The 26900-nt window shown below is 32.7% G+C and overlaps 1 protein-coding gene across 4 annotated transcripts in view; it reads left to right on the top strand.

Annotated features, from left to right (window-relative positions):
• Positions 1–26900, top strand: part of LOC133656145 (liver-expressed antimicrobial peptide 2) — a 128479-nt gene extending 101579 nt beyond the window's left edge. For all 4 annotated transcript variants that reach the window (XM_062057029.1, XM_062057030.1, XM_062057028.1 and 1 more), the window contains 3 exons: positions 22603–22704; positions 22770–22909; positions 26839–26900. In XM_062057029.1, the coding sequence (XP_061913013.1) occupies positions 22639–22704; positions 22770–22909; positions 26839–26872 (240 nt within the window). In that variant the 5' untranslated portion in view covers positions 22603–22638 and the 3' untranslated portion in view covers positions 26873–26900. The remainder of the gene's footprint in view (positions 1–22602; positions 22705–22769; positions 22910–26838) is intronic.

Genomic DNA, 26900 nt, shown 5'->3' with positions numbered 1-26900 from the left:
GGTTTCACCCGGCCCGCCCATACTTGCCAACCTTGAGATTTCCGAATTCGGGAGATTGGGGGGATGCGGGGTTAAGGGGGGGAGGAGTATATTTATAGCTAGAATTCACTGAAATTCAAGTATTTCTCATATATATATATATGCATACTTGCCAACCTTGAGACCTCCGATACCGGGAGGTGGGGGTGGGGGGCGTGGTCGGGGGTGGGGCGGGGGCGTGGTTGGGGGCGGGGTTAATAGGGGAGTATATTTACAGCTAAAATTCACCAACTCAAGTATTTCATATTTATATATATATATATATGAAATACTTGACTTTCAGTGAATTCTAGCTATATATATATATATATGCAGTGTTGGGTTAGTTACTGAAAACCAGTAACTAGTTACAATTACTAGTTACTTTATTTCAAAAGTAACTCAGTTACTAACTCAGTTACTTACACCAAAAAGTAATGCGTTACTGTGAAAAGAAACTATTTAGTTACTTCTTTTTCCCCCCCTTTTTTTAAGGCTCCCATTAATGCCCTTTTAGCCTTCATTTCAGTACTGTTATTGCACTGGAGAATAATACAATCTGTTGATCAACTTGACATGCATTTGCATCACTGAACTCAGAAAGCAATGTGGTCTACATACAACACACAAAGACAAAGATATGTTTCAAAGGGCCAATTTATTTCAGGCCAGAAAAAATTGACAAAACTATTTTAAATAGCTGCAACATAATGGCACTTTAACTTTAACTCTAAGTAGATAGGATCTTTGATCCAAGACACAACTTACATTTAACTAAAATGTTATTTTCTTTGTGCTCGACAAAAGAAAAGTATTGAGAATGTCTCCATGTTAAAAAACTCGACTTCTGGCTTTGCCATGATGTCTTGTTAGTTGTTATGAGAGTAGCGTATGTGTGTGTGTCCCTTTAAGATATGACGGCATGAGAGGTGAGTGACGTCAGTGAGTGAGTGGGCGCGAGAAGTGAGGGAGCAGCGACAGTGAGTGCGTGTAGGTGCTCTAGCTTGGTGGATGGCTGCGTGCAATAAAGTCACAAAGTTGCAACAAACCGCCGGGCTCGTCATTCACCCTCAGCTGTAAAGACCCTCTTCCGGGTAAAGTGAAGGTTGTTAGACCCGAAGTACGGCTCTGGAGGAACGTCTCCCCTGCGGGGAGGCGTGCTTTCTGTGAGTGGGGGAAAGCACGCCTCTTCTTTTCCACCGGAGCGCTCCAATAAAACACACTCAGATCTTCAGTTTCTAGCCGATACTACATAAAAATAATGTAAAATAACGCAGTAACGCATCATGCAGTAACGGTAACTGAGTTACTGTATATAAAAAAATAACGCGTTAGATTACTAGTTACCGCCGAAACTAACGGCGTTACAGTAACGCGTTACTTAGTAATGCGTTAGTCCCGGCACTGGTGTCCTCTCAATTGCTCTGTTTATTGCAGTTCTGAGTGTTGCTGGGTCAGGTTTGGTTTTTGAATTGGAATGCATTGTTATGGTATTGCTGTGTATTCTGTTGGATTGATTAATTAAAAAAATAAATTAAAAAAATAAAAACATTTCTAAAGAAATTTAAAAAAATAAAATCGATTTTTTAAAAATGAGTTGGGGTGTGGGAAAAAAATCTATATATATTTTTTTTTAATCAATTCTCATTTTTAAAAAATCGATTTCATTTTTTTAAATTTTTTTAGAAATGTTTTTATTTTTTTATTTTGTTTTTTAATTAATCAATCCAACAGAATACACAGCAATACCATAACAATGCATTCCAATTCCAATTCCAAAACCAAACCTGACCCAGCAACAACTGCAATAAACAGAGCAATTGAGAGGAGACACAAACACGACACAGAACAAACCAAAAGTAGTGAAACAAAAATGAATATTATCAACAACAGTATCAATATTAGTTACAATTTCAACATAGCAGTGATTACAAATCCCTCATTGACATTATCATATATGTGTATATATATATATACATGTATATATATATATATATATATATATATATATATATATATATATATATATATATATATATATATATATATATATATATATATATATATATATATATATATATATATATATATATATATATATATATATATGTATACATTAGGGGTGTGGGAAAAAATCGATTCGAATTCGAATCGCAATTCTCACCTTGTGCGATTCAGAATCGATTCTCATAAATAAAAATATATCGATTTTTTTCCCACACCCCTAATGTATATATATATTAAGGGTGTGGGAAAAAATTGATCCGAATTCGAATCGCGATTCTCACCTTGTGCGATTTTTATTTTTTTGTATTTGTAATTTTTATTTTATTTTAATTTTTTAATTTTTTTTAATTAATCAATCCAACAAAACAATACACAGCAATACCATAACAATGCAATCCAATTCCAAAACCAAGCCCGACCCAGCAACACTCAGAACTGCAATAAACACAGCATTGAGAGGAGACACAAACACGACACAGAAAAACCAAAAGTAGTGAAACTAAAATGAATATTATCAACAACAGTATCAATATTAGTTACAATTTCAGCATAAAAGTGATTAAAAATCCCTCATTGACATTATCATTAGACATTTATATAAATAAAAATAAATGAACAATAGTGTCACAGTGGCTTACACTTGCATCGCATCTCATAAGCTTGACAACACACTGTGTCCAATATTTTCACAAAGATAAAATAAGTCATATGTTTGGTTCATTTAATAGTTAAAACAAATTTACATTATTGCAATCAGTTGATAAAACGTTGTCCTTTACAATTATAAAAGCTTTTTACAAAAATCTACTACTCTGTTTGCATGTCAGCAGACTGGGGTAGATCCTGTTGAAATCTTATGTATTGCATGAATAGAGAATCCTTTTGAATCGGGAAAAAAATCGTTTTTGAATCGAGAATCGTGTTGAATTGAAAAAAAATCGATTTTGAATCGAATCGTGACCCCAAGAATTGATATTGAATCGAATCGTGGGACACCCAAAGATTCACAGCCCTAATATATATATATATATATATATATATATATATATATATATATATATATATATATATATATATATATATATATATATATATATATATATATATATATATATATATATATATATATATATATATATATATATATATATATATATATATATATATATATATCTGTATATATATATATATATATATATATATATATATATACAGATATATATATATATATATATATATATATATATATATATATATATATATATATATATATATATATATATATATATATATATATATATATATATATATATATATATATATATATTAGGGGTGTGGGAAAAAATTGATTCAAATTCGAATCGCGATTCTCACGTTGTGCGATTCAGAATCGATTCTCATTTCTTTAAAATCTATATATTTTTTTTAAATTTATAATTTTTTTTTGTTTTTTATTTTTTTTATTTTTTTTTATTAATCAATCCAACAAAACAATACACAGCAATACAATAACCGTGAATCGTGGGACACCCAAAGATTCACAGCCCTAATATATATATATATATATATATATATATATATATATATATATATATATATATATATATATATATATATATATATATATATATATATATATATATATATATATATATATATATATATATATATATATATATATATATATATATATATATATATATATATATATATATATATATATAAGAAATATTTGACTTTCAGTGAATTCGAAATATTTGACTTTCAGTGAATTCTAGCTATATCCGTATATATATTTTTATTCTATTATATATATATATTAGGAGTGTTACGGTACAAAAAAATTTCGGTTCGGTACGTGCCTCGGTTTAGAGGTCACGGTTCGGTTCATTTTCGGTACAGTAGGAAAACAACAAAATATAAAAATTGTTGTTATTTATTTACCAAATTTGCAAAATATTCCACCAAAAATATTTTTCTTAGTGGAATATTTGATGTGAAGTAATCGGGACCTTGGATAGGTCAATAATTCTTAATAACATTGATTTTGATTCAATATTATGTTTTGAGGAATGACAGTTTGAAAGAAAAAAAAACAGCTTTGTTTTATTAGTCAACATTGCAACTTTTTCTAAATTACATTTAACCTTTAAGCTTTTTTATTTTACTTTTTTTTAATGTTTTTGTTTATTTTTAGAATGTGCCGTGGGCCTTTAAAACATTAGCTGTGGGCCGCAAATGGCCTCCGGGGCACAATTTTGACACCCCTGTCCGTGGATAAAAAGCAGAGCCTGGCAACGCATGCGCGTTTATCATAACTCTCTCGCTCTCTCTGTCTCTGCCCCTCCCTCACCAATGCTGCTGCGCGCACAATTTGTTTTGTTTTCAACACCTTCTTAACCCTGAACGTACATTGAAAATACACGCAACCCTAACTGAAAATGCCGGACATTTGAGGCATTTAAGGAACTCCGCCCTGACAGCTCCGCAAAAGAGGACATGTCCGGTGAAAAGAGGACGTATGGTCAGTCTATCGAAGCCCGGCCGTGTGTTGTGCCTCGGTGTGCATTGTTTACACAACGTGCCGTACGCTACTTAATATGTCCATGTGGAAACTCGTTCGGTACACCTCCGAACCGAACCGAAACCCCCGTACTGAAACAGTTCAATACAAATACACGTACCGTTACACCCCTAATATATATATATTTAAATGAAATAAATACTTGAATTTCAGTGTTCATTTATTTACACATATACACACACATAACACTCCTCTACTCATTGTTGTATTTGAAAGTGCAATGCTTTGCAGCCAGTAGCACAGCCTTTGAAGGAGCATAGGTATGGGCAGCATCTGTGAAATTTAATTTGCAGGGAAGGAGTGAGTTTAGGGTTGAACTGTCCATCCTCATTCTATTCTCTGTCACTACCTTTCTAACCATGCTCAACACCCTCTCTGATGACTTGCAAGCGTACTTCTTCTTCTTACACGTCGTCGCCATGACTGTCTCTTCTTCGTTCTTCTGCTTCGTCTCCTTGTTTTGTGCGCAGTTGTGCACTCTCCAAAAGCCATAGATGTTATGACGTGACTGGGCCGGCACGACGTTTATATGGAGAAAAAGCGGACGTGACGACAGGCTGTCTTCACTCAGGTCCACATTGACCTGGAGGGGGCGTGCCTGTTGTCCGGCTGGAGATCGGGAGAAATTCGGGAGAATGGTTGTCTCGGGAGAGGCACTGAAATTCGGGAGTCTCCCGGAAAGGTTCGGTATATTCACAAAAAATATCAGTATCAAATCAAAAATCAGCGGTATCGCACATCACTAGAAACTGCTGTTCTAAATGTGTCCACTGGATGTCGCAATAGCAATTCTTGACTTCAGAGGGGGCGGAGCCATGTGGCAACACTTGCATGTTTGTATACAACGTAGTTCCGCTGCATATGAGTGAAAGTTAATATATAAAAGTAATAATATAAAATGTGGTTACGTTGTTGTTGGTAATGTAGATGGTCACATTTCTACACAAACAAATCATCTAAACATTTCCTGTTGTACTCATGACTGGGGACACATTTTCTGGACGCACACAAGTATGCTGAAATAAAATGTGTCCCCTTGTAATGAGTCCAAATTGACAAGTTGTGTTGTAGATGTTGCTACACGTGTACAGCATGTTAGAACATCAGCTGCAGAAAAGGAGTCAATTACCTAAATAGCATTTAATTCCATTTAATTTGGGAGACTAGTCAGCAGAGAGGGAAAGATGAATGCAGCAATGTACAGAGACATCCTGGATGCAAATCTTCCCATCCAAGCTGATGGAGCTTGAGAGGTGCTGCAAAGAGGAAAGAGAGAAAGTGCCCAAAGATAGACGTACCAAGCTTGGGGCATTGTATTAAAAAAGACTTAATGTTGAATTTGTGCCAAAGGTGCATCAACTAAGTATTGATCAAAGTGTCTGAATGCTTACTGTATGTCATTTTTCACTTTTTTATTTTTAATACATTTGCAACATTTAAAAAAACTAACTTTTCACATTTTTATTTTGGGGTATTGCGTGTAGAATTTTGAGGACAATTAGTCTATTCTATTTTCGAATAAGGCTGTGACGTAACAAGACGTGAATACTTTATGGATTTCTATATTGTTACAATATTCCAATAAGGAAAATCAATTATTCACAATCAACTTTTATTTATTGTTTATCGTATTGTCAATGTGATAAGAGAATATGCTCTCAACTTATTAGTTTTGAATAACTATTTCAAATATGTGCATTTCCATGTTGAAGACATTGTCCTCAGACACTAATGATGGAAGAGAATAGGCGTGTTTTGTCCATAAGCACACTGGCTGGGATGAGATAGTAGACATCTTTGATTAGATCGTCACTTTAGAACTACTTCTGTCGTCACCCCTCGGCTCAGCTGTGCACAAGTGTTGCCATGGTGATGTAGCGGGTGTGTGTGTGTGTGCGGGGGAGGGAGGGAGGGGTGGCCTTTAAGCGCGCACAAAACCCAGAAGGTCACTTTGTGCACAGACACAATACTTTCCTGCAACTGTCCATCAATGATCGTTACCTAGCAACCAACTTCTCTCTTCTATCTTTCTATAACACATTCATAACTAGATGATCAATTATTATATCTTTATAACACATTCATAACTAGATGATCATTTATATCTTAAAACACATTCATAACTAGGTGATCGATTTTCATATCTTTATAACACATTCATAACTAGATGATCAATGATTTAATCTTTATAACATTCATAACTAGAAGGTTAATTATTTTATATTTATAACACATTCATAACTAGAAGATCAACTATTTTATCTTTACAACACTTTTATAACTAGATGATCGATTATTATATCTTTATAACACATTCATAACTAGATAATCATAACTCCATGATCAATTAAAATATCTTTATAACACATTCATGACTAGATGATCAATTATTATATCCGTATCACATATTCATAACTCAATGATCAATTATGATATCTTTATAACACATTCATAACTAGAAGATCAATTAGTATATCTTTATAACACATTTACATCTAGATGATCAATTATTATATCTTTATAACACATTCATAATTGGATGATCAATTATTATATCTGTATAACACATTCATACCTAGATGATCAATTTTAATATATTTATAACACACTCATAACTAGATGATCAATTATTCTATCTTTATAACACATTCATAACTAGATTATCAATTATTATATCTTTATAAAACATTCATAACTAGATGATCAATGATTATATTGTTTATAAAACATTCATAACTAGATGATCAATTATTATATCTTTATAGCACATTCATAACTAGAAGATCAATTAGTATATCTTTATAACACACCCATAACTAGATGATCAATTATTATATCTAAATAACAAATTCATAACTACATGATCAATTATTATATCTTTATAACACATTTATAACTAACTGATCAATTATTATATCTTTATAACACATTTACATCTAGATGGTCAATTATTATATCTTTATAACACACTCATAACTAGATGATCAATTATTATATCTTTAAAACACATTCATAACTAAATGATCCATTATTATATCTTTTTAACACATTCATAACTAGATGATCAATTATCATATATTTACAACACATTCATACCTAGATGATCAATTATTATATCTTTATAACACATTCATAACTAGATTATCAATTATTATAGCTGTATCACACATTCATAACTAGAAGATCAATTATTATATCTTAATAAGACATTCACAACTAGATGATCAATTATCATATCTTTAACACATTCATAACTTGATGATCAATTATTATATATGTAAAACACATTCATAACTAGATGATCAATTATGATATATTTATAACTCATTCATAACTAGAAGATCAATTATTATATCTTTATAACACATTCACATCTAGATGATCAATTATTATATATTTATAACTCATTCTTACCTAGATGATCAATTATTATATCTTCATAACACATTCATAATTAGATGATCAATTATTATAATCTGTATAACACATTCATAACTAGATGATCAATTATTCTATCTTTATAACACATTTATAACTAGATGATCAATTATTATATCTTTATAACATGTATAAATTGACGAGCAATCATTATATCTTTATAACACATTCATAACCAGAAGATCAAGTATTATATCTTTATAACACATTCATAACTAGATGATCAATTATTATATTTTTATAACACATTCATAACTAGATGATCATTTATATCTTAAAACACATTCATAACTAGGTGATCAATTTTCATATCTTTATAACACATTCATAACTAGATGATCAATGATTTAATCTTTATAACATTCATAACTAGAAGGTTAATTATTTTATATTTATAACACATTCATAACTAGAAGATCAACTATTTTATCTTTACAACACTTTTATAACTAGATGATCGATTATTATATCTTTATAACACATTCATAACTAGATAATCATAACTCCATGATCAATTAAAATATCTTTATAACACATTCATGACTAGATGATCAATTATTATATCCGTATCACATATTCATAACTCAATGATCAATTATGATATCTTTATAACACATTCATAACTAGAAGATCAATTAGTATATCTTTATAACACATTTACATCTAGATGATCAATTATTATATCTTTATAACACATTCATAATTGGATGATCAATTATTATATCTGTATAACACATTCATACCTAGATGATCAATTTTAATATCTTTATAACACACTCATAGCTAGATGATCAATTATTCTATCTTTATAACACATTCATAACTAGATTATCAATTATTATATCTTTATAAAACATTCATAACTAGATGATCAATTATTATATTGTTTATAAAACATTCATAACTAGATGATCAATTATTATATCTTTATAGCACATTCATAACTAGAAGATCAATTAGTATATCTTTATAACACACCCATAACTAGATGATCAATTATTATATCTAAATAACAAATTCATAACTACATAATCAATTATTATATCTTTATAACACATTTATAACTAACTGATCAATTATTATATCTTTATAACACATTTACATCTAGATGGTCAATTATTATATCTTTATAACACACTCATAACTAGATGATCAATTATTATATCTTTAAAACACATTCATAACTAAATGATCCATTATTATATCTTTTTAACACATTCATAACTAGATGATCAATTATCATATCTTTACAACACATTCATACCTAGATGATCAATTATTATATCTTTATAACACATTCATAACTAGATTATCAATTATTATAGCTGTATCACACATTCATAACTAGAATATCAATTATTATATCTTAATAAGACATTCACAACTAGATGATCAATTATCATATCTTTAACACATTCATAACTTGATGATCAATTATTATATATGTAAAACACATTCATAACTAGATGATCAATTATGATATATTTATAACTCATTCATAACTAGAAGATCAATTATTATATCTTTATAACACATTCACATCTAGATGATCAATTATTATATATTTATAACTCATTCTTACCTAGATGATCAATTATTATATCTTCATAACACATTCATAATTAGATGATCAATTATTATAATCTGTATAACACATTCATAACTAGATGATCAATTATTCTATCTTTATAACACATTTATAACTAGATGATCAATTATTATATCTTTATAACATGTATAAATTGACGAGCAATCATTATATCTTTATAACACATTCATAACTAGAAGATCAAGTATTATATCTTTATATCACATTCATAACTAGATGATCAATTATTATATCTTTATAACATGTATAAATTGATGAGCAATTATTATATCTTTATAACACATTCATAACTAGAAGATCAAGTATTATATCTTAATAACACATTCATAACTAGAAGATCAAGTATTATATCTTTATAACACATTCATAACTAGATGATCAAGTATTATATCTTTATAGCACATTCATAAATAGATGATTAATTCTTATATATTTATAACCCATTCATAACTAGATGATTGGACTAATTTCTTCACCAACTCAGATGTTCATAAATGATTCATATTTCTATTTTATTATTACAAACGTCTAACAAGCTTCTGATTGGCTGCCAGGAATATCATGCTGACCAAATTATAATTATTGTTATTATTAATAATGTTATAATTATTATTATTGTTGTTGTTATTGTTGTTGTTGTTATTATTATTATTATTGTTATTAACAATATTATTATTATTGTTATTAACATTATTACTAATATTATTGTTATTATTATTATTATTATTATTATTGTTATTATTACTATTCATATTGTTATTATTATCATTGTTATTATCGTTGTTATTATTATTATCATCAATTATTATTATCATTATTATTATTGTTTTTATTGTATCTTTATTGTATGTCATTATCGATGTCATGTCGCCACCACCTAGTGGCAGGTGAAAGAATGACATTGGATTCAATGAGCTCTGCTTCTTCCTGCTCCTCTTCAGACATGCAGGTGTAGACATGTGATGGCCTTCATGTCACATGTTGAAATATTGTTGTAATTATTCATGAGGGAACATTTCATTGTAATCATCTTGCAAGATGTCACTTTTGTGTACAAAACAACATTTTAAAGAGGAACTGCACTTTTTTGTTGTCTATCATTTTGTAAGACAAGTACACATATATTTATTTTTGGATGCATTCTAACTCAGGGAGCGACTCCAATTGTTAGCTGACTTTTGCTATCACCTATTTAGGATTTAGAATACATTTAAAAAAGAAAAACATGTGTTCTTGTCTTACATAAGGATTGCGAATACGAGGTAAAATAAAAAATTTAAAAAATGTCCGCCATCACGCTGTCACCATCCGGTGTTCGCTCAGATGGGCGTGTTGCCTAGGCAACCGTTCACACGCCTCGCCATGTGACAGCACCTGATGCAGTGATGCATGCGTGAACATGGCGGCCAAACAATGACAGACGATTAACACACACTCACTGCCGGCATGGATGACATGTACACTAAATGTTGCCATGGAAACAGTAAATATGTGTACACAACATGCATATGTACACTGAATGTTGCCATGAAAACAGTAAATGTGTGCATAACAACAACATGTCGGTGAAAATACATTTTTAGCAGTTTACACACACTTCCTGTCACCAAACTCCATGAAAGTGTAAACAGATGACGCCTCCACAAAGTCATAAACTGTATGTGAAATCTATTAATATTATATTTTATATTATTTTATAGGGTGTGGAAACATGTAAAATATATTATTTTATAGGATGTAAAAACATGTAAAATATTATATATTATATTATTGTGCAGGATGTAGAAACATGTAAAATATTATATATTATATTATATTATAGGGTGTAAAAACATGTACAATATATATTATATTGTTTGATAGGATGTAGAAACATGTAAACTATTATATATTTTGTTATTTTATAGGATGTAGAAACATGTAAAATATTATATATTATATTATTGTATAGGATGTGGAAACATGTCAAATATTATATATTATGTTATTTTATAGGGTGTAAAAACTGGATTGTCTGTTGCGTTGGGTCTTTACACTGCTAAAGCTCATCAGATCCAGGTGCGCTGATTGCAGATTGCCCGCGGCCATGCGCCTACAGGGCGTGCGGGGGCGTGTCCGACTGCTCTCTCAGCGGAACATCTTACTGCTCCAGCAGCGGAGGGAATGACAGTATGTGCATGTGCCGTAACAGAAACATGTAAAATATGATATTTGATATTATTTTATAGGGTGTAAAAACATGTACAATTAGTATATATTCTTTTGTAGGATGTAGAAACATGTAAAATATTATACATTATATTATTTTATAGGGTGTAGAAACATGTAAAATATTATGTTATTTTATTTTATAGAGTGTAGAAACATGTAAAATATTATATATTAAAATATTTTATAGGAAGTAGAAAACATGTAAAATATTATATACTATATTATTTTATGGAGTGTAGAAACATGTAAAATGTTGTACATTAAAATGTTTTATAGGCTGTAGAAAAATGTAAAATATGATATATTATTTTATAGGGTGTAAAAACATGTAAAATATTATATTATATTGTTTTATAAGATGTAGAAACATGCAAAATATACATTATATTATTGTGTAGGGTGTAGAAACATGTAAAATATGTAATATTATTTTATTGAGTGTAGAAACATGTAAAATATTATGTATTAAAATATTTTATAGGATGTAGAAACATGTAAAATATTATGTATAAAACTATTTTATAGGATGTAGAAACATGTTATCCATCCATCCGTCCATTTTCTACCGCTTGTCCCTTTTGGGGTTGCGGGGGGTGCTGGAGCCTATATTATATTATATTATTTTATAGGGTGTAGAAACAGGTAAAATATTATATATAATATTATTTTATTGGCTGTAGAAACATGTAAAATATTATTTATTATATTATTTCATAGGATGTAGAAACATGTAAAATATAAATCATAATATGTTATAGGATGTAGAAACATGTAAAATATACATTATATTATTTTATAGGATGTAGAAACATGTATAATATTATATGTTATATTACTTTATAGAATGTAGAAACATGTAAAATATTATATATTATATTATTTTGTAGAGTGTAGAAACATGTAATATATTATATATTATATTATTTTATAGAATGTAGAAACATGTAAAATATGATATATTATATTATTTTATAGGGTGTAAAACATGTAAATTATTATACCCATCCATCCATTTTCTACCGCTTGTCCCTTTCGGGGTCGCGGGATATAATGTATGATATTATTTTATAGGGTGAAGAAACATGTAAAATGTTATATATTAAAATATTTTGTAGGATGCAGAAACATGTAAAACATGATATATTATATTTTATAGAATGTAGAAACATAAAATAGTATACATTATATTATTTTATAGGATGTAGAAACATGTCAAATATATATTATATTATTTTATAGAGTGTAGAAACATGTAAAATATTATATATTATTTTTTAGGATGTAGAAACATGTAAAATATTATATATTGTATTATTTTATAGGGCGTAGAAACATGTAAAATGTTATAAATCATAATATTTTATAGGATGTAGAAACATGTAAAATATTATACATTATATTATTTTATAGGATGTAGAAACATGTATAATATTATATATTATATTACTTTATAGAATGTAGAAACATGTAAAATATATATTATTTTATAGAGTGTAGAAACATGTAATATAGTATATATTATATTATTTTATAGGGTGTAGAAACATGTAAAAAATTATATATTAAAATATTGTATAGGATGCAGAAACATGTAAAATATTATACATTATATTATTTTATAGAATGTAGAAACATAAAATATTATACATTATATGTAGAAACATGTAAAATATTATATATTATATTATTTTATAGAGTGTAGAAACATGTAAAATATTATATTATTTTATAGGATGTAGAAACATGTAAAATATTATATATTATATGATTTTATAGGATGTAGAAACATGTAAAATATGATATATTATTTTATAGGATGTATAAACATGTAAAATATGATACATTACATTATTTTATAGAGTGTAGAAACATGTAAAATATATATTATATTATTTTATAGAGTGTAGAAACATGTAAAATATTATATTGTACAGGATGTAGAAACAAGTAAAATATTTTAGAGGAAGTAGAAACAAGTAAAATATTATATATTGTATTATTATATTAAAATGTTGAGTGTTTAAAGGAGTCTTTCAAAGATGTGACTCCCTTGGATGGATTCATGGCTCCATCTGGTGACTTTTCTCTCACTTGCTTGAAAGTTGCTCCTCCCTTCCCTCGCCGTACCATCCCAGCATGCATTGCGTCACATAGCGCCTCCCTTTTGAGGGCTTTCCCCCCGTGACTCCTCCCCTTCCCGTCAGGTCCAAAGCTGGCACATGATGACGTCTAATGTTTGGCGTTGATGGCGGCCAGAGTGTGTGCCAAGCTGTGATTGGCTGCTGGCTCACTTCCTGTCACTGCTGTCACACGCTGGCCTCTTTTCTCTCACACTCGCTGCTCACTTCCTCTCCAGGACACGTCTCCCTGATCACGCCATCTTCAGACTGCACCGCAAGGCCTCCAATATGTTGCTCAAGAGCACATCGGCAATGCTCGGCAAGCAGGCTGGCGTCTCGCCGACAACTTCATCGCACAAAATGTCCTCCTGCTGGCCAACCATGTAGAAAATAACAAACAATAAATGTGTGCATTTTGTTAGGTTGCTGCTGTTAATCCATGCTTTTATTCTGAAGCTTACTTTGCACTGAACAGGAAGGCAGTGTGTTTTACTGCAGTGTAACTAAACTGTACTTGGTCTTGTTCCACCCTCTTTAGCAAAAATTCTAACAATACAACGCATGTCGACATAAACGGACTGATACACAAATGACAAGTCTAAAATGTTATGTCGACATAAACAGACTTATACACAAATTACAAGTCTAAAATGTTATGTCGACATAAACAGACTTATACACAAATTACAAGTCTAAAATGTTATGTCGACATAAACAGACTGATACGCAAATGAAAGTCTAAAATGTTATGTCGACATAAACAGACTGATGCACAAATGACAAGTCTAAAATGTTATGTCAACATAAACAGACTGATAGACAAATGACAAGTCTAAAATGTTATGTAAACACAAACAGACTTATACACAAATGACATGTCTAAAACAGTATGTCGACATAAACAGACTGATACACAAATGACACGTCTAAAATTTTATGTTGACTTAAACAGAGTTATACACAAATGACAAGTCTAAAATGTTATGTAAACACAAACGGACTGATACACAAATGAAAGTCTAAAATGTTATGTCGACATAAACAGACTGATACACAAATGACAAGTCTAAAATGTTATGTAAACACAAACGGACTGATACGCAAATGACATGTCTAAAATAGTATGTCGACATAAACAGACTGATACACAAATGACATGTCTAAAATAGTATGTCGACATAAACAGACTGATGCACAAATGACAAGTCTAAAATGTTATGTCGACATAAACAGACTAATACACAAATGACAAGTCTAAAATTTTATGTCGACTTAACCCGTGTGTGGCGTTCGGTTCTGTGGGACCCGTTTTCGATCTTTATTAAAAGAAAAATGATACAATTAATTTATTTTTCAAGCTGAGACTCACTGGCTTTGGCTCATTTTCTGTGAAGAACATATATCAGAATACATATTTAATGAACACACACCATACACCCCCCCTACACATTTCTATTACATATAAGATGTCATGGGTCCACTGGACCCGGGGCTAATAGAACTGTGGAAATGTATGTTCTGTGTACCATACACACACACACACACACACACACACACACACACACACACACACACACACACACACACACACACACACACACACACACACACACACACACACACACACACACACACACACACACACACACACACACACACACACACACACACACACACACACACACACACACAGCAGGCCTAGACAGGAGGAGGACAGAGTGTAGGTACACAGAACATCAAAGGGTCAAATGTGCGACAAAATGAGCGCAGTGTTGACAAACAATGTTGCAACCTTGTGTGGGAACTGCAGGTGCAGAAACACAAAAGAAGAATCCCTGTGGGATGCAGAAACTGGCAGAGAAATTTCCATGCAACGTTCGTGTTGTTGTTACTCAGCCAGTGTTTGTGGGTCTTAGACTTAGACTTAGACTTCCTTTTTATTGTCATTCAAATTTGAACTTTACAGTACAGATAAGAACTAAATTTCGTTGCATTAGCTGGTTGGCAGTGCAGGATAAAAAAGCAATAAGGTGCAGATATAAATAAATAGATTACTGTAAAGATAAATATATTGCACTTTCGCATATGCATCTACGTTTATGGATGTATGTTATATTGTCTTTTTATTCCAGCGAGTTCATCCATTTTTGGGGGGAGTTGAGGGGATTATAATGATGCGTTCAAGAGTCTTACGGCCTGAGGGAAGAAGCTGTTACAGAACCTGGAGGTTCTGCTACGGAGAATGCGGACCTCTTTCTAGAGTCCAGCAGTGGAAACAGTCCTTGGTGGGGGTGGGAGGAGTCTCTGCAGATTTTCTGAGCCCTGGTCAGGCAGCGGCTTTTTGCAATCTCCTGGATAGGAGGAAGAGGAGTCCTGATGATCTTTTCCGCCGTCCTCCCCACTCTTTGCAGAGACTTCCAGTCTGAGGCATTGCAGGCTCCAGTCCAGACAGAGATGCAATTGGTCAGCAGGCTCTCTATAGTGCCTCTGTAGAATGTGGTGAGAATGGGGGGAGGAGCTGTGCTCTTTTCATCCCACGCAAAAAGTGCATGCGCTGCTGAGCTCTTTTTACAAGTGTGTAGGGACCAGGTCATAATGTCAGTTATCTGCACCCCCAGGAACTTGGTGCTGCTTACAATCCCCACCGTTGTGCCGTTGATGAAGAGTGGAGCGTGGCAGACTCAGGACGCAGTCCCTGGGGGGCTGCGCCCTGGGGAGATGGCACTGGAGGTGTTGTTGCCCACTCTCACAGATTGGGGTCTGTCTGTGAGGAAGTCAAGCAGCCAGTTGCATAGGAGGGTACTGAATCCAAGGGGACAAGCGGTAGAAAATGGATATCAACCCAATGCTGACACCACATTTTGTATTGATACCACAATATAGAGCTGATACTCATACAAACTTTTGTGATTGACACATTATCAAGCTGATACTGATACCAACCTTTGGATTGTAGCAATGTCAAGCTGACACTGATACTTGTAGTGATACAATATCAAGCTGATACTGATTGATACAACATCAAGCTGATACTGATACCAACCTTTGGATTGATACACTATCACGCTGGATACCAATATTTGGATTAATACCACAATATTAAGCTGATACTAATACCAACCTTTTATACCAACCTTTGTATTGATACAATATCAAACTGATACTAATACCAACTTTTGTATTGATAACCCAATATCAAGATTATACTGATATATTGACACAATATCAAGCTGACACTGATACCAACCTTGGTATTGATACAATATCGAGCTGATACTGATAATTGTATTGATACAATAAAGCTGATACTGATACCAACCTTTGGATTGATACACTATCACGCTGGATACCAATATTTGGATTAATACCACAATTTTAAGATGATACTAATACCAACCTTTTATATCAACCTTTGTATTGATACAATATCAAACTGATACTAATACCAACTTTTGTATTGATAACCCAATATCAAGCTTATACAGATATATTGATACAATATCAAACTGATACCAATACCAACTTTTGTAGTAATACAATATCAAGCTGATACTGATTGATACAACATCAAGCTGATACTGATACCAACCTTTGGAGTGATACACTATCAAGCTGGATACCAATATTTGGATTAATACCACAATATTAAGCTGATACTAATACCAACCTTTGTATTGATACAATATCAAACTGATACTAATACCAACTTTTGTATTGATAACCCAATATCAAGCTTATACAGATATATTGATACAATATCAAACTGATACCAATACCAACTTTTGTAGTAATACAATTTCAAGCTGATACTGATTGATACAACATCAAGCTGATACTGATACCAACCTTTGGAGTGATACACTATCAAGCTGGATACCAATATTTGGATTAATACCACAATATTAAGCTGATACTAATACCAACCTTTGTATTGATACAATATCAAACTCATACTAATACCAACTTTTGTATTGATAACCCAATTTCAAGCTTATACTGATATATTGATGCAATATCAAGCTGACACTGATACCAACCTTGGTATTGATACAATATCAAGCTGATACTGATAATTGTATTGATACAATAAAGTTGATACTGATACCAACCTTTGTATTGATACAACATCAACCTCATACCAACTTTGTATTGATACAACATCAAGCTGATACCAACTTCGTATTGATACAGGCACCGGTGGAATCACCAAGGGCTGCTTGGCCAAAGTCTGGTGAGAAGTCCAGAGTCTGCTTCACCAAGCATCTTCATTGGTCACATTTCATTTCTTCTCTGAGCACCCAAGTGGTTTCTCTCCTTTAACTCCAATTAGAAAAACATCCGCTTGTGGCTGCCTGATTATATTCAGACTCCAACTAATTAGTATTACACTCAATTCATAGTTCAACTAATTAGTATTACACTCAATTCATAGCTCAATTAATTAGTATTACACTAAGTTCATAGTTAAAGTTTTACTATTACACTCAATTCATAGCTCAATTAATTAGTATTACACTAAGTTCATAGTTAAAGTTTTACTACTACACTCAATACATAGTTCAACTAATTAGTATTACACTCAAATTAGCCCAAAACGATTGTTTTCTTGGCTATTTGAGGCTGCTGAGCACTTTCTCTACGGTTTAAAAGTAAATACTGTATAAAGTAAAGTTTTGTTGTATGTCATCTTTTATGTGACATTATTCAAAACAGAAAACCATGGAAACAGTGACACGACCGGCTTCAAACAAGTCGACGTAAGTGACGTCGTCTACGCGCATGCAGGGACCCATCCTTTCTCTTCAAAGCGGATAAACATTTGTGAAGTTGCTATATTCTTCTGTACGTTGTTGCGCACCAACGTCACTTTCGTTTTCTCTTTCTATTAAAAAATGCTCTTCAGTCGCTTCCGGACAGCATTCGTCTCTATGTTGTGCACGGAACATTGCCGCCACCCGGTGGCCGAGACATCATGAGTTAATAAGGAATCTTACCCAAAAGATTGCTAACATTTTAATAGTTTGACGCTATTGGGTTGTCGCCATCTAGTGGACAATGTGAGTAATTCACATCAATGACCTTTAGCTGTGCTCTGAATGGGCGCACTTGCTTATACTTGTCATGTCTGTTGATCATGTTTTTGTTTGGCCATGTGCTGTTTGTTTTGTGGACTCTTTTTTTAGTTCCTGGTGTCACTTCCTTGTTTGGTTTGGTTTCCATGGTCACCCATTAGTTTTCACCTGTCATGTCACGCACCTGTTTCACGTTTTGAGTCACGCACCTGTTGTTAATCATGTCTGTGTTATTTAAGTCTTTCTTTCTGTTCACTCGTTCTGCGTTCATTGTCTTTATGTCACACCAGTTCAGGTATCATTCTGACTAAGTAAGTTTTCATAGTCCACGTCATAGCTTCTGCTCAGTAGCAGCTTCGTTTGTGTTTTTGGCACGCTTGCCTTTTTGCTTTATTGTTTGCTTTTTTGATGGTAGTTTGAGTGATTTATGTTGAATAAATCCAAGCTCACCTTCACGCTGTCGTCCGGAGCCGTTTTTTGCATTGGAAGAACAACCCCGCAGCCAGCTGCGACCCACCCACGTGACAATACTTATATGACGCAATGCAAACAACCTTCCCTAGTCATTGTGCTAAAAAAAAAAAAAGCTCTCTGAGGTTCTCAGAGCTGGAGATGGTTCATATGGTTCTAACATGTCAGCAGGAGACCACCCCCTGAGGTACTCAGAGCTGGAGATGGTTCATATGGTTCTAACATGTCAGCAGGAGACCACTCTGAGATTCCTTAAAGCTGGAGATGATTCATATGGTTCTAACATGTCAGCAGGAGACCTCACACTGAGGTTCTCAGAGCTGGAGACGGTTCATATGGTTCTAACATGTCATCAGGAGACCTCACACTGAGGTTCTCAGAGCTGGGGATGGTTCATATGGTTCTAACGTGTCAGCAGGAGACCACTCTGAGGTTCCTTAAAGCTGGAGATGATTCATATGGTTCTAACATGTCAGCAGGAGACCTCACACTGAGGTTCTCAGAGCTGGAGACGGTTCATATTGTTCTAACATGTCAGCAGGAGACCTCACACTGAGGTTCTCAGAGCTAGAGATGGTTCATATGGTTCTAACATGTCAGCAGGAGACCTCACACTGAGGTTCTCAGAGCTGGAGATGGTTCATATGGTTCAAACATGTCAGCAGGAGACCTCACACTGAGGTTCTCAGAGCTGGAGATGGTTCATATGGTTCTAACGTGTCAGCAGGAGACCACTCTGAGGTTCCTTAAAGCTGGAGATGGTTCATATGGTTTGATTGATTGATTGATTGATTGAGACTTTTATTAGTAGGTTGCACAGCGAAGTACATATTCCGTACAATTGACCACTAAATGGTAACACCCGAATAAGTTTTTCAACTTGTTTAAGTCGGGGTCCACTTAAATTGATTCATGATACAGATATATACTATCATATATACTATCATCATAATACAGTCATCACATAAGATAATCACATTTAATTATTTACAATCAGGGGTTTGGAGGGGGGGGATATGGACATCAAGTAGTGGATAGAGAGAGAGAGACGAGAGAGAGAGAGAGAGAGAGAGAGAGAGAGAGAGAGAGAGAGAGAGAGAGAGAGATAGATCAGAAGGCATAAGAAAAAGAAAAAGTATCTGCATTTGATTGTTTACATTTGATTATTAGCAATCCGGGGAGGGTGTTAGTTTAGGGTTGTAGCTGCCTGGAGGTGAACTTTTATTGCGGTTTTGAAGGAGGATAGAGATGCCCTTTCTTTAATACCTGTTGGGAGCGCATTCCACATTGATGTGGCATAGAAAGAGAATGAGTTAAGACCTTTGTTAGTTCGGAATCTGGGTTTAACATGGTTAGTGGAGCACCCCCTGGTGTTGTGGTTATGGCGGTCATTTACGTTAAGGAAGTAGTTTGACATGTACTTCGGTATCAGGGAGGTGTAGCAGATTTTATAGACTAGGCTCAGTGCAAGTTGTTTAACTCTGTCCTCCACCTTGAGCCAGCCCACTTTAGAGAAGTGGGTAGGAGTGAGGTGGGATCTGGGGTGGAGGTCTAGAAGTAACCTGACTAGCTTGTTCTGAGATGTTTGGAGTTTAGATTTGATTAATTTATACAATATATTGAATATATATATATTTATGCAGTATATTAAATATATACTTATGCAGTATATTAAATGTATATTCATGCAGTATATTAAATATATATGTATGCATTATATTAAATATAAATGCAGTATATTAAATATATATGTATGCAGTATATTAAATATATATTAATGCAGTATACTAAATATACATTTATGCAGTATACTACATATATATTTATGCAGTACATTAAATATATATTCATGCAGTATATTGATAATATATATTTATGCAGTATATGAAATATATATTAATGCATATATGAAATATATTTGTATGCAGTATATTAAATATATATACAGTATATGCAGTATACTAAATATGTATTTATGCATTACATTAAATATATATTTATGCAATATATTACATCTATACTAAATATATATTTATGCAGTATATTAAATACATATTTTTGCAGTATGCTAAATATATATTTATGCAGTATATTAATATATATATATATATATATATATATATATACATATATATATATATATATATATATATATATACATATATATATATATATATATATATATGCAGTATACTAAATATATATTTATGCAGTATATTAAATATATATTTTTGCAGTATACTAAATATATATTTATGCAGTATATTCATATATATGTATGCAGTATATTAATATATATTTATGTAGTATATTAAATATATATTTTTGCAGTATATAAAATAATATCTATGCAGTATATATTTATGCAGTATATTATATATATATTTATGCTGTATATTAAATATATACAGTATGTATGCAGTATACTAAATGTATATTTATGCAGTATATTGAATATATATTTTTGCAGTATATTGAATATTCATTTATTCAGTATATTAAATATACATGTATGCACTATACTAAATGTATATTTATGCAGTATATTGAATATATATTTATGCAGTATATTGAATATACACTTATAAGTATATATGTAACACCAGCAGACATTAACACGTGGTAATTGAATGAGTTTTAATTGGCCCCTTTAGTCTTAGAGCAAATATAAAATTATAAAATTATGTTGCTGAATCGACACTAAGTCTTTTATTTCTGACAGCCCAAATACGTTCGCACCCCCCAGTCTTGATCAATCACACTGCCCTGTGCTAAATAGTTGTATTTGCTTGGTATTGTGGGCGGTCTGCTGATTAGCATATCATTTACATATTCATGAGGAGCAGACAGGCTCCCGATGGGGCCCAGTGAGGCGACACGATGCTCTGCTCGCAGGTTTAGTCCTGCTGCCAGGTGTGTTTGGTGGATCCGAGGGTAAGTAGAGCACTGCAAGTAGCGCACCTTCCACGTGGACCTGTCCTCGGTGGCCAGGTTAAAGACCAGCAGCTGACGCATAATAAGTGCCATCAATAAATAATCGGTGCTGATAAGCTCTTCCTGGACTCCATAAAGGTCTTAGTCCCGCCGCAGGGAGCACCCTGGGACCTGATGGCGGCTCTGGTGCGGACTCTGCTCCTTCTCTCGCTGCTCGTGGCTCTGCTGTGCGCCACGCAGGTGAGCTGGCTCACGCCCCGACTTCCTGTTCTGTGTCTCCACGTTGTGCCGTGCGCTCCACACAGGTGCGCTCGCTGCCCACGCCCGAGGACTGGAGCGGCGTGATCCAGAGGACCAAGCGCTCGCTGCTGTGGCGCTGGAACTCCATGAAGCCTCTGGGCTCCAGCTGCAAGGAGCACCTGGAGTGTGGCACCAAGTACTGCAGGTGGGTGGGACACACCTGTTTCCATTACGTAACACCTTCTAATTTCTGCTGGACTTAGGTCTGGTTTCTAGACGCTCTCTTCCCTTTAAGGCAGGGGTGTCAAACGTACGGCCCGAGGGCCGGATCAGGCCCGCGAACAGGTTTTATCCGGCCCGCAGGATGAGTTTGCTAAGTATAAAAATGAGCTGAATTTTTTTAATGAAAGAAGCAGCTGTTCTAAATGTGTCCACTAGGTGTCACAATAGAAATTCTTTGTATCTTTGTAGATTATGCTACATATGTAAAAAAAAAAAAAAAAAAAGCCACATTTTAGTGCACCAGTCATAAATAACATCCTGTAATTTGATTTTGATATTATTTTTTTATCTTAATATCTGAAGTTGTCTTTATTTTTAAGTTATCGTGCCGTGATTTTACCAGTCCGGCCCACTTGGGAGTAGATTTTTCTCCATGTGGCCCCCGATCTAAAATGAGTTTGACACCCCCGCTTTAAGGTCTGCTCTCCTTCTCACCAGAAGTGTTTTTATTGGATTGTTCACATTGTCGACTTTTTGACATCACACACATATTTCTTCTGATACCATGCCGGAGCTTTTGTTGTTGGTCGATACTGATATTGATCCAATATGATATCAGCAGGATCCATGCCTGTATTATTTAGCAGTTCATCATCACTTCACCATCATGTGTTATCATAATATCACTTTATCATTATGTGATATCATCATGTGTTATCATTATGTGTTATCATAAATTGCGTTATCATCATGTTTTATGATAATATCAATAGGGATGATACTCGAAACCGGTTTTCCCGGTTGTTCGATAAGAAAATAACCGAGTCCTCGGACTGGAATCCCTTTTTGAGAACCGGTACCCGTTATCGAGACCACTATAGTAAAGAAAAGAGTTGGTTCTTTATTCGAATCCCTGGGAACGAATCCCGTCCCGACCAGAAATGCTCCGTGTGACATCACAATAAATCAGTCACGTAGCTCAGTCATTAGGCGCAGATAGCGAAAGCAGGAAAACAATGGACGGGAAAAAGCGCTCCAAGGTGTAATAAAGTTCAAAACAAAAGGTATAATCCAATGAATAACTTTACTGAGCGATTTGAGCAGGGTACAAACACATGAAGAACACTTTTACGACCCACCGGAAACATAGCAACCAGGCTAGCAACGCACCTCCTTTACGGCAGCTGGCGCAACGTTCTTAAAGCAACCGCAGTTTATACATATATGACATCTCCCTTTTTTAACTTTTGTTTTCACACTGTATATGTGTTGTCTGTCTAATTATAAATAATGCAGACGAGGCGTGTTGGCTGAGTTCTTGACGTTTACTTTCACGGGTGACGACACGCAACAACACTTTTCGGGGCTACCGCGCATGCTCGTCATTCCCGTTGCATGATGGGTAGTGTAGTTGTTATATTACCTAGCTCATAACATCTTTCCCCCTATAAAGAAATAATGTTAACTCAATAAAGTGTGTTTCTTTTTTTAGCTTTAACTTTTCATTTTTTAGCATTGTAACCACATTTGCAAACAACCTTTCTCTTCATAGAATTTACTTTCTTTCTTTAAAGTGCAAAAATGTCAAAGCATCATAAACAGTTATGTCAAATAGCATCAGAATTGCACTTTTTGGAGAGCTGTATTATTTCCAGTTTTGTGCCCAAGGGACTGATTTTATTTAACACTATATTATTATTTATACACTTATAGTGATCACAGAGACAGGTTGTTTTTGTGTTACTGTATGTATTTGTTTTTTCTGAAAAATCTCACTTAATATACTTTGGGTAACAACAGTCAATGTTTATTTATTTTATTTTATTTTTTTAGGGGGGTAACAGTCAATATTTATTTATTTATTAGATTAAATTGTTTTCTTATATAATAAAATTGAGCTTTTGTTAAACCAAATATTGTGTGTTTTTTTCCATATACAACAACCTATCTGGACTCGATAAGAGAATCGATAAGGAATCGGTTCGATAAGAGGATTCGATAATAGACTCGAACTCGATCATTTCTTATCAAACATCATCCCTAAATATCACTTTATCATCATGTCTTATCATTTTTTTTTATCATAAACCACTTTATCATCATGTGTTATCATAATATCACTTTATCATTATGTGATATCATCATGTGTTATCAGAATCAGAAATACTATCATGTGTTATCATGAATCACTTTATCACCATGTTTAATCCTAATATCACTTTATCATCATGTGTTATCATTTTTTATCATAAACCACTTCATCATCATCATGTGTTATCATAATATCACTATCATTATGTGATATCATCGTGTGTTATCATCATGTCTTATTATAAATTACTATATCATCATGTTTATGATAATATCACTTTATCGTCATGTGTTATCATTTTTATCATAAACCACATCATCATCATGTGTTATCATAATATCACTTTATCATGTGATATCATCATGTGTTATCAGAATGTGTTATCATGAATCACTTTACCACCATGTGTTATCATCATGTGTTATCATAAATGACTGTATCATCATGTGTTGTCATGAATCACTTTATCACCATGTTTAATCCTAATATCACTTTATCATCATGTGTTATCATTTTTTATCATAAACCACTTCATCATCATCATGTGTTATCATAATATCACTATCATTATGTGATATCATCGTGTGTTATCATCATGTCTTATTATAAATTACTACATCATCATGTTTATGATAATATCACTTTATCGTCATGTGTTATCATTTTTATCATAAACCGCATCATCATCATGTGTTATCATAATATGACTTTATCATGTGATATCATCATGTGTTATCAGAATGTGTTATCATGAAGCACTTTACCACCATGTGTTATCATCATGTGTTATCATAAATGACTGTATCATCATGTGATATCATCATGTGTTATCAGAATCAGAAATACTATCATGTGTTATCATGAATCACTTTATCACCATGTTTAATCCTAATATCACTTTATCATCATGTGTTATCATTTTTTATCATAAACCACTTCATCATCATCATGTGTTATCATAATATCACTATCATTATGTGATATCATCGTGTGTTATCATCATGTCTTATTATAAATTACTATATCATCATGTTTATGATAATATCACTTTATCGTCATGTGTTATCATTTTTATCATAAACCACATCATCATCATGTGTTATCATAATATCACTTCATCATGTGATATCATCATGTGTTATCAGAATGTGTTATCATGAATCACTTTACCACCATGTGTTATCATCATGTGTTATCATAAATGACTGTATCATCATGTGTTGTCATGAATCACTTTATCACCATGTTTAATCCTAATATCACTTTATCATCATGTGTTATCATTTTTTATCATAAACCACTGCATCATCATCATGTGTTATCATAATACCACTATCATTATGTGATATCATCGTGTGTTATCATCATGTCTTATTATAAATTACTATATCATCATGTTTATGATAATATCACTTTATCATCATGTGTTGTCATTTTTATCATAAACCGCATCATCATCATGTGTTATCATAATATCACTTTATCATGTGATATCATCATGTGTTATCATGAATCACTTTACCACCACGTGTTATCATCATGTGTTATCATTAATGACTTTATCATCATGTGTTGTCATGAATCACTTTATCATCATGTTTTATCATAAATGACTTTATCATCATGTGTTATCATAATATCAGTTTATCATTATGTGATATAATCATGTGTTATCATCTTGTGTTATCATAAATTACCTTATCATCATGTTTTATGATAAATCACTATCATCATGTTTTATGATAAATCACTTTATCATCATGTTTTATCGTCATGTGTTATCGTCATGTGTTAACATTTTGTCTCTTTGACGTTTTCAGAAGGAACACTTGCTGCCTGTGGACTTTGACGTGAAGAAAACAAACAACAAACTTCTGGATGG

This window comes from Entelurus aequoreus, linkage group LG08 (genome assembly GCF_033978785.1).
Source record: "Entelurus aequoreus isolate RoL-2023_Sb linkage group LG08, RoL_Eaeq_v1.1, whole genome shotgun sequence".
In the NCBI taxonomy this organism is placed as follows: domain Eukaryota; kingdom Metazoa; phylum Chordata; class Actinopteri; order Syngnathiformes; family Syngnathidae; genus Entelurus; species Entelurus aequoreus.
Note: the sequence above shows the minus strand (reverse complement) of the source record. Positions and strands in the feature narration are given on the sequence as shown.